Source organism: Vitis riparia, chromosome 8 (genome assembly GCF_004353265.1).
Source record: "Vitis riparia cultivar Riparia Gloire de Montpellier isolate 1030 chromosome 8, EGFV_Vit.rip_1.0, whole genome shotgun sequence".
Lineage (NCBI taxonomy): Eukaryota > Viridiplantae > Streptophyta > Magnoliopsida > Vitales > Vitaceae > Vitis > Vitis riparia.
Genome location: NC_048438.1, coordinates 1150849 through 1161427, shown reverse-complemented (window position 1 = coordinate 1161427; position 10579 = coordinate 1150849). Strand labels below are relative to the sequence as shown.

General features: G+C 34.6%; 1 protein-coding gene across 2 annotated transcripts; it reads right to left on the bottom strand.

Annotated features, from left to right (window-relative positions):
• Positions 1-2000: 2000 nt before the first annotated feature.
• LOC117920805 lies at positions 2001-9634 on the bottom strand. 2 transcript variants are annotated; one of them, XM_034838443.1, is made up of 4 exons: positions 9426-9634; positions 5580-8974; positions 5194-5504; positions 2001-4334 (listed from the first exon to the last, which is right to left on the bottom strand). In XM_034838443.1, the coding sequence occupies exons 2-4, from the start codon at positions 8920-8922 to the stop codon at positions 2349-2351; spliced, it is 5640 nt and encodes a 1879-aa protein (XP_034694334.1). In that variant the 5' UTR covers positions 8923-8974; positions 9426-9634; the 3' UTR covers positions 2001-2348. The 2 variants fall into 2 exon arrangements, with proteins under 2 accessions (XP_034694334.1, XP_034694333.1); XM_034838442.1 differs by having other exon boundaries at positions 5194-8974.
• Between the last annotated feature and the right edge of the window lie 945 nt (positions 9635-10579).

The window sequence follows — 10579 nt, the reverse complement described above, 5'->3', positions numbered from 1 at the left end:
CGTTAATTTGATAATTTAAAATAATTTTTAATTTAATTTTATTAAACAATTTTAATACTTAAAGTAATTAAATAATAATTTTAAGTAAATAATTTAAGTATAATTTAACTTAAAGTTAATTTAAATCATTAAATAATAAGTATTAAGTTTTATTAAATGCTCCAAATTATATCGTCAAATGTTGGCATCATGCAAAATTAATTAAGTTGGATTCAAACCGTCCAAGTTCCACTACCAATTTGGATTTTTATTGACCTAACTTTTCCTTTTAATCAGACAAGGAAAAGAAAGTGGTAGATGGAATAAAAGCTTGGGGCCATGCCACTTTTGTGGAGATAAGACCCCAAAACTAAACCATATAGAGGGACAAATAACCATGTGTGTAGGACTCCACCCCTTCGGGTTCAAGGATGGCACCTAAAGCTTCAACATCTTAGACTTCTAGGGTTTGGTGGAATCAACCCACTTTTCTAAAGGTCCACATGGAACATCTATTTTATATTTTGTTTGAATTCAAAAAAAAAAATTGTAAAAATTTAATAAAGAAAGAATTGCGAAAATGAAAAATAAAAAATTGAAAAGAAAATAAAATATAAATTTGAATTTAATAAATAAAAAAAATCTTCGATTATTTCTCTAACTCTATTCAGGTGGTGTTTGGTTTTTGGTTGAATAAAAAAAGTAAAAATATTTGATTTTTTTCATTCAGCTAAAAGTAACCGATATTAATTAATATAATTAAATTAAATCTATTCATAACAAGTTTATTTTAATTATATTAATTAATATCATTTAATTTTGACTTTTTATATTCGACTGAAAAACAAATATCAGCTCATTATTTAATACTAGAAACAAGAATTACGATAGTAGATAAAAAATTTAAATACTTGCTATTATATTTGGTTTTTTTTTCTTTCTAATTTTGGTTTGAAAAATAAGAAAGGTTGAGGTTTTGTTTGATTATACTTTACACTTTATGCTATTCTAAATAAATTTTATACGTCATTTGGTTATTGAAAAGCTTGAGAAAAAGTGGAAAAAAAGAATAAGGAGAAAAAAAAATAGATAAAAGAGAAGTATAAAGATCTTCTTTTTTAAAAAAGAAAAAAGAAAAAAAAAAAAGCTTAAACTTAAAATTTTCTTTTAATTTTTAAAATTTATAAAATTTAAAATTCCTTTATATATATATATACTTTTGGTGGTCTAACAAGAGCCTACATCATGTGAAGTATGTGTTAAACAATCAAAATCATTACTTATACGAAATGAGTCTTGAATGTAATTTTTTATTTCAAAATTCGTTTTTGGAAATGAAAATTGTTATATACAGTTTTTTTTTTTTTTTAATTTTTAATTTTTGCTATTAAATTTTTAGAAACAAAAAAGAAAAAAATGTTACTTAACATGATTTTTTATAAAATTATTTTATGAAAATTTGAATTTGGATTAATTATAATATAATCCATAAATTAAAGATTAAAAAATAGAGAATAAAAATGGTTATAAATTTGAGAAATTTCAAATTTGAAAGAAAATTATACATTTTATTAATTTTGAGTATCATCCATTTCCTTTCCTTTGTTGAAGTAAAAATGTTGTGATAAGTCCCACAATCTTTTTATTTTAATTTTTCATTAATATGTACAAACTTAAATCCCACACCCATCCCTTTCCCACACTTTGTAAGAAACCGTCAAGTTTTATAAAATAGAGTCAAAATATATTTGAGATATATTGGAGAAAATTATAGAGTCAAAATATATTTGAGATATTGGAGAAAATTATAAATCATTAAAATTAAAAGGTTAAGAAATGGATGATTATAAAATATTGAAATTAAAAGTATAAGAAATAAAGTCAAATTACATTTGAGACATTGGAGAAAATTATAAATTATTCAAATCAAAAACTTAAGAAATGGATGGTTATTTTATAAGAAATGGATGGTTATGATGTATTTAAAATTATTGATCTTATATTTTTTTTCTTGGTTATAATTTATAAAAATACTCAAATCAATCACTTCTACATTCACAAAATGCAAATTTACAATATGCAACTCAATACAGCCAGACTACAAACTCCTCAAACTACGTACTTTTTTAGAAATACAAGGAAAATTTTCATACTTCAAGAAATCAAACCAAAAACTCATTCTTGAAGCCATCAATCAACCAAAACGCTGCTTGAAACCTAAAGATACAGGCAAATCAAAACCAAGAAAAAATGGTAATCGCGTACAAAAAAACTGGAAGAACATCGAAATCCAATCCACTATTTTCTTGTTTCTTTATCATCTTCAATCAGACCTGGAGTTAGACCATTTCTTGTCAAACCCCACATCCTCAATTTCCAATTGAATGGTCTAGTGTCTGAGCGGCACTTGTGCTCTGAGTGCCAGATTCTTCGGTTCTGGATTCATTTTCCTTGGAGGAACTCCCTTTGTCTACTGCATTACCTTCTGAGGCTTGCTTTAGAGCCTTGAGAATATCTTCTAGTGATCTTGCTTCTACCATTTGTAGGTCTAAGTTTGTTTCTTCCCCCGGATATTTGGATTCAACAAAGGGTTTTCCATCAATTGGACCGGAAACGATGGATTTCTCAAGATCTACTCCACCATGGAGTTGCTTGAAAGCCAAATCAATATCGTCAATTGACCTTGCTTCAAGAACTGGCAGCTCCAAATCTTTTGGAAATAGTGCAGACTCCACAAAGATAGGTTTCTCACCTTCTTCTTCAATGTTTTTCTTGCAAGCTGTATCAATATCTTCAAGAGATCGATCTTCAAGAACTGGCATTACCGAATTGATCTCAAGGTCGGGAAATGACTCCTTCGACCTTGGTTCAGCATCATTTAGAGCTAAATCGATATCTTCAAGGGATCGTGCTTCAATAATTGGCATCTCCATACTGATCTCGTGGACGGGTACCTTAGACTCCTCAATCTCAACTTCAGTCTCCTTTGACATTAATTTGGTATCCTTGAAAGCTAAATCAATGTCTTCAAGGGATCGGGCTTCAAGCACTAGCATCTCAGAATTGACATCATTTTTGGATACCATGGAATTGATGTCATTTTCAGGTACCTTGGAGTTGCCTTCAACTTCAGTTTCCTTCGACATTGATCCCGTATACTTAAAAGCTAAATCAATGTCTTCTAGGGATCGCGCCTCAGTGACCAGCATCATTGAATTGATCTCAATGTCGGGTATTGTGAACTCTGAAGCCTCAACTTCAGTTTCTATTGACATTGGTGGCTCAGCATTCTTCAAAACTAAATCGATGTCTTCATGAGATCGTGCTTCAATCATTGGCATGCCTGAATTGATGACAAGGTCAGGTACAATGGCTTCCTTTGACATTAATTCCGTACCCTTAAAAGCTAAATCAATGTCTTCAAGGGATCGCGCTTCAATTATTGGCATCCTTGAACTGATTTCAACATCGGGTATCATGGGCTCCGCATCCTCAACTTTAGCTTCCCTTGACATTGGTTCAGCATCCTTCAAAGCTAAATCAATGTCTTCAAAAGACCGTGCTTCAATCGTTGGCATGCCTGAATTGATGTCAAAGTTGGGCAGCATGGACTCTGCAAACTCAACTTCAGTTTCCTTTGAAACTGACTCAGCATCCTTAAAAGCTAAATCAATGTCTTCAAGAGACCGGGCTTCAATAACTAACATCTCTAAATTGGTAATTGGTTCCTGGTTGGGCTTTGAATCCTTGACTTCTCCATCATCGGATTCCCTATAGGATGAACCAACATGTTCAATGGAGCTAGCTCTAGACAACCGAAACCCTGAGTCACTCTCTTTGACTTCTAGAAATTTATCATTCTCCTCTTCAATAACAACCTTACTTTCATCAACTTCATTACAATCATCTTCAACAAATCGAATAGTCTTGGTTTCAGTATCATGTGGCATAAGAAGGGTGCCTCTCTCTTCAATCTCATTCAAGTTCGATCCAACTCCATTAACACTAAAGTCACCAACTCTATCCAATTCTGCCAACAACCCTTCATCAAACTCCTTTATCTCATCTCCCTCTTCATCATCAACATTTTCCTCAAGAACATGAGACACTGCCACTGGAAAATCTAAGAGTACTAAACCAGAAAGTTTCTGGCTGTCAATCTTAATTCCATCAACTGCGTCATATTTTGGATCTACAGCAGATGAGGATGATCTGTTCTCCGAAACCTCAGACAAGATAGAGGTAAGAGAGGGATATGATGAAATGTTATCCTCAAGCTCATGGCTCCTCAGCACATTCAGATTGTTGGTGATGCCTACTTCCTCAATACACTCCACCGGGATAATATATGGTTCCTGTTTAACATCGGAATCGTTCTGGTTACCACCCTATTATATTTTTTTAACATAATATGGTTTATTCTTGAAATGAAAAACCATATTGTGATAAAAATATCGAAACTGTAAAACTTATCTGTGATAATACAATATATGTCACATAAAGAACAAGTGAATCGAAACAAAATGAAGCATACATACTGACGATGCCACGAACAAGCAACCAAACTGATACAGAATTTTACATAATACTATAGGGTTAAAATTTTTGCTAGACAACTGGTGTAGCTAGACCTAACTACATTGAGCAACCCTCATGTTTGGTAAAAATTATGTGTGCAAGCCTTGTAGTCTTGCACATAACAAAGCATCGAATTACGCCAAAGGTTTGGTAAATGACTCAACACTCCCATTGTTTGACATAAATACAGGAACCTCTTCATATTTCGGCTTGATTACCTCTCAATTAATCTAGCAGTAAAACACTCTTAGGATAGAGATGCCTCTCTATTAATCTAGCAGTAAAATACTCTGAGGATGGAGCTGTCACTTTAGTACCAGATTAAGAATCAAACGTAAATGCAACAGCCCAAACAAATAGTATTAATCATGTTTTTTTTTTTCTTGGTCAGCATCAAAGTAAGTTAAGCAAGAAGAAAAGCAATCTATATAATTGTGCCACACTACAGCAGGGTCTAAATAATTACACTACTTATAATGATAATGCCTCATTGATCACAGTTTGCAAAGAATACTTCGGAAAAGAAAATTGCCAGTTCACAGGAAGTACCAGTCCACAAGAAAAATGAAAAAGGAAAATGGAAGGGAAAAAAAGGGACAAAACCATGACTCAATACTCTCTAGTTGCCTAACTTACATGGGGTTCTTCATGGGCTGTGATTTCTTCATGAGCATCCAAAGATGGTTCGACTGTAGATTTATCTGACAGAGCTGAAGGCAGCGATTTCTCCAGTTCAGACAAAGACATTTCCCGGGGAGACACATTTTGAGAACCATCATCCAGCTTCTCATCCTCATCTTGGTAGCCACCAATCTTTGCATCAGAACTTGATAAGTGTACTTGGTCATGTTCAAATTGAAGAGTTTCTTTGTTACCTGTTGAATCCTCTGCTGATTTTGTCTCTGATGAAGATAAATTGGAACCATCCACAGAAACCAGCTTCTCATCTACAATTTGGTGATCACCAATCTTTACATCAGAAACTGGTGAGTGTACTTGGTCATGAAGAGTTTCTTCCTTACCAGTTGAATTCTCCTCCGCTGATTTTGTCTCTGATGAAGGTAAATTAGAACTGTCCACAGAAACCAGCTTCCCATCCACATCTTGTTGGTCACCAATCTTTACATCAGAACCTGGTGAGGGTACTTGGCCATGTTCAAACTGAAGAGTTTCTTCCATTATTGTTGAATCCTCCTCCACTGATTTAGTCTCTGATGAATATAAATTGGAACCATCCACAGGAATCAGCTTCCCATCCACATCTTGTTGATCACCAATAATTGCATCAGAACCCGGAGAAGTTTCTTGGTTACGTTCAAACTGAAGAGTATCTTCCATTATTGTTGAATCCTCCTCCACTAATTTAGTCTCTGATGAAGATAAATTGGAAACATCCACAGAAACCAGCTTCTCATCCACATCTTGATTATTACCAATCTTTGCATCATAACCTGCTGAGTGCACTTGGTGATGTTCAAACTGCAGTGTTTCTTCCTCATCTGCTGAATCCTCCTCTACTGAGTTAGTGTCCGATGAAGACAAATTGGGATGAACCACTGAAACTTGCTCAACCACCAATGAAGGATGTTGTTCCTCCATGGCAGACAATGTTGTACTTTCAGAAGGCATATCCAGATCTCTAGAAGTCATAAAGTCCCTATTCTCACTCACCTCTTGGTGTACTTCCCTAGTTTGAAACTCCACACCAAAATTTAATTGGTCAACTTGATCCTGCTTATGCTGAAAACTTTCGTCTTTATGCATCACAACCTCCTCTACTGATTCAGTGTCTGAAGCAGATGAACTTGAATCAGTTGAAACGTGCTGAGGCACAGACCTGGGCACCACAGATATTGGATAATCAGAATTCTGGTCAACTGCTGAGAACCCAAACTTTATATCATCATGCTCCCTCATCTCTTTAACTTCCCATGATCTCGATTCATTTTCATCTACCACATGCAGTTGCGATGAGGTTGCCCATGTCTCCTCATTACCAGAAGCGCCCTCCATGATTTCTTTACTGACTTCAGATTCTTTACATGCCAAAGGAGCAGTCGTTTCAGATGATGCGGTGGTAGGTACACCAATTTCAGACATTTCTACTGGCAGATCAGAAGAAATGGATGAAGAAGAGAGATTCTTCTCAACTGCTGGTGGGCTCGAATCATAAACAGGCTCCTTGTGAGGATGTCCAACCACAATCCCAGTAACAAAACTGAAACCTGACCTTTCTTGTGAAGGCTGTATTTGATTTCCAGATTCCTCAATAACCTCAGCTTTCCTTGACTCCAAAATTGATGACTCTTCATCCGGTTTCAAATCAAAGCTGTGGTCACTCACTTCTGACGATCGTGATGAGCTTGACCTGCTGCTGTATTTCTCTTCACCTGCTTCTGCTTCCAGACAAACTTCACTCATGTCCAATTCTATAGGAGTTGCAAAGCTTGATTCAATTTCATGGAGATTTACCTCATCTGCAGGCTGTGCAACCACGTTAAGATCAATTTCTGTCTTCTCGACTTGGTCACTCTCCTCAGAATCAGAATCTTCAGAAGATTGTCTTCCATCTTCAACATGGTCAGATACATGGTCTATGTTGGAGATGACCTCTGTTTCCTGAGAAATATCTTGGTCAATTACCTTGGAATCTTCCTCATCCACAGCTGAACTTACTGACTCAGTTTCAGGGACAGAGCTTGCCTTCGAATCACTAAATCCACTTGATTGTCTTTCAAACACAGGATAGCTTGTCCCTTCCCCAGCCATTCGTTCTGGTACAAAATACGGTCTCCATTTGATGTGTTGCCTCTCGTGCCTAGGACCCCCAAAAGATGAAGCTCCCAGGCTGAAACTTTCATGTCTTCGGAAGAGCATGTCCTTCTGGTGAAATGCCATGAACTCTTGTTCAAAACTGTCTCCTTTAAGATCAGGTTTCTCTTCACTTGGGTCATAAGGAAGATCAAAAGGATTTCGTCTCGGTACCAAAATGGAAGGAGCAGATCCAGGAATGGGTGGTAAACCCATATCGTCATAAGAATCACAAGGGCTATCAAAAGGATTGCGCCTTGTTGTTGAAATGGGAGGGACATAAAAGGGAGGATCAGCACTTTCTAAGTCTATAAGATTCTTCTCAGCCACCACTTTCATGTTTTTCCGTGCTCTTCTCCTTAAGATAAGATTCTCTAGTCGTTGATTTCTTTCCAGCTCAGAAGTTCCCAAATCCATTAGATTCTTTTGGTCATCCTCTGTCCAAGTGATTCCAGATTTAGTTTCATCTACTTTACTGCCCTGTGCCTCTTCTTCCTCGTCGTCCTCATCGTCATCACCTTCATCATCAACATCATCTTCTTCTTGTTGATTTTCAGTATCCTCACTTGACTCAGCACTGCCATCATTACTCTTCCGAGACCGTTCTGAAGCTGCATCCGAGTCATCATGGGAGATAAGAGCAGGCTGAGGAGATCCTGAGTCTAAAAGTGGGTGGAGCTCATCAAGCAATGGTATAATATCAGCCATTGAAGCATCTGGAGATGAACTCTCTCCTCCATCGGACCCAGAATCCGAAGGCTCATTGTTGTCCTCCTCATGCTTCCAAGATAACCCTGGGGAAAATTCCAAGCTATCTCCCATCTGTGCAACCACAAGCCCAACTGGCGATTTATCATTTTCCACTTCATGATCCTCATCTTCTAAACTTTGAATCAAAGTGTACTCATTCTCAACAACTTCGCTTTCACCCAACATACCTTCAACCCTTGGTTTCTCCTCATGAATTTCCTCAGTTGGTCCACACTGGAAATCATGAAAATCTCCCTCCTCTTCCTCGATCACCGGCTTCTCCAAATGAATTTCCCGAGATTTTTCTTCAATCAATGGAGCACATTCAAGCAAACCATCACCTTTCTCAACCTTACAGACATCAATCTCCTCTAAGCCCCTATCTTCAATGGCCTTCTCTACCACATCCACTCCTTTTCCTGTGTATCTATCCACACCAAAACTCTCACCACTCTCAACCACAACAGCATCTTCCAAAACCCCTGACTGGGATTTCAAAGCTGCAATTTCATGGGTTATCTTCTCTTCTTTTTCGACTTCTTTTTCAATGTCTTTTTCGATTTCAGGTATGTGTGGTTGCCCAAAACTCAAAAGGGTTCCAAGCAAAACAATAGTACAAACCAAAACTGGGGAAGATGACACCAATATGGAAAACACAAAAGGAAATGATCTGTACAGAAAAATCAAGAAAAACACAAAACCCACCAGAAATGGATGATTGCACACTGATCTATAACATAATCTGGTTGAAAAGATCAAACCTCTCTTGATTTGAATTCCAATCTTCAATCCGTCAAAACCCATTTCTCTATCACTATTCCTCACTTTCTCTCTACAACTTGTTTCTCTTTCCAATCTGTTTCGGAAGCATAAACCAAACAAATACCCGTTAGATCTATCAAACAAATTTATCAGTTTCAATAGAAAAAAACACAACGATAATTCCTGTTTGGTTCCTGAGAAAACAGAGCCAAAGCATAAAGAAAAAAAATAAAAAAATAAAACCTGCAACACTAGATTTACAATTTTGCACCTTCAATTCTACTCCATTTGGTTTCTGAGAAAACAGAAGGGAAAAAAAAACCTGTAAACTAGATTTACAATTTACATGATCCAATTTCCTTCCGTATGGATTCTAACAAAACAGAGCAAAAGTACCAAAAAAAAAAACAGATTTCCAATTTTGAATGGTTCAATAGCCCTTTTCCTCAATTTTTCTTCTTGTTTCTCATCAACCAAACAGGCTCCATGCAAAAAGGCAAAAAAAAAAAAAATTAAAATTAAAAGTAGTCTGAGCAAAAACCCACCTCAAGCGAAATTCAGAACAATAAGATGGTGATCAATTAGACACCCGTTGCAGAAAGAAAGAGAACAATGGAGGAAAAGTAATGGGTTGGAGACAGCTTGAATTTTCTTAAGAGAGAAAACGAAGGAAAATGAAGGAAAAAAAGCTAAAGAGTATGAGAAAATTGAAAAGCTATAGAATCCTCTGCTTTACACTTTTTTTTTCTCTCCTTTTGTTTTTTCAATTCTTTTGCCTCAGCAACAGCTTAGGATAGCTGTAAGCTTTAAAATAATAATAATAATAATAATAAAATTAAAAAACCTTTATCATATTATTTTGGGAAATATATATATATATAATAGTTTTCTAAAGCTCTGCATGACAGAGCTTTTAGGGCATGCTGTTTAAATTTTCGTTTGGGAAGTAGAAGAAATAATTAATATTGGGTGGCCATTGGATTTATGTTTTTACCGGTATTTTATAAAAATTAAGGATAAAAAAAAAAATCATATATATGTATATAATATTTAAACTATGAGACTTATCCATATATAAATTATTAAAATATAAGACGTATTTAATAATTTTTTCAAAAACATTTGGTACATTTAAAAAAATATATGGAGAATGAGAATTAGTGTCCGAGGACGACAATGATGTGAGTTTTTTTGAGTAGGTACCTTACTCTCTTTCTAATGGGAAGTGCTTAAGATAAATATAAATATGCGGATTTATGATGTTTTTAAACTTGATACGAGTTCTAGGTATGACTTTGTGCTAAGTTATAAATAATTTTAAATAAAAAATTATTTTTATTTATTTATTTTTATTTTTCAACTTTTTTAACAAAAATAAAATATTTTTTTCATAAAATTAAATTATAAATGTTTATTATATTTTTTATTTATAAATATTTGAACTTATATATTTGTACCCTTATCATATATTTTAAACGACTAAGATTATAAGTCTCATAAATACTGAATGAGTTTCTTGAAATTTTCGTAGTTTACATTGAATTATTGGAAAATGATTTTTTAAAACTTACTTATCCCAATCATTATAGTTTTTATATTTATATTTATTTAAAATATTATTTATAAAATAATTTTATAATTATTCACTGTATAATTATGAAAATCATCTTATTATTGTATAACTTTCTAAAAAAATAAA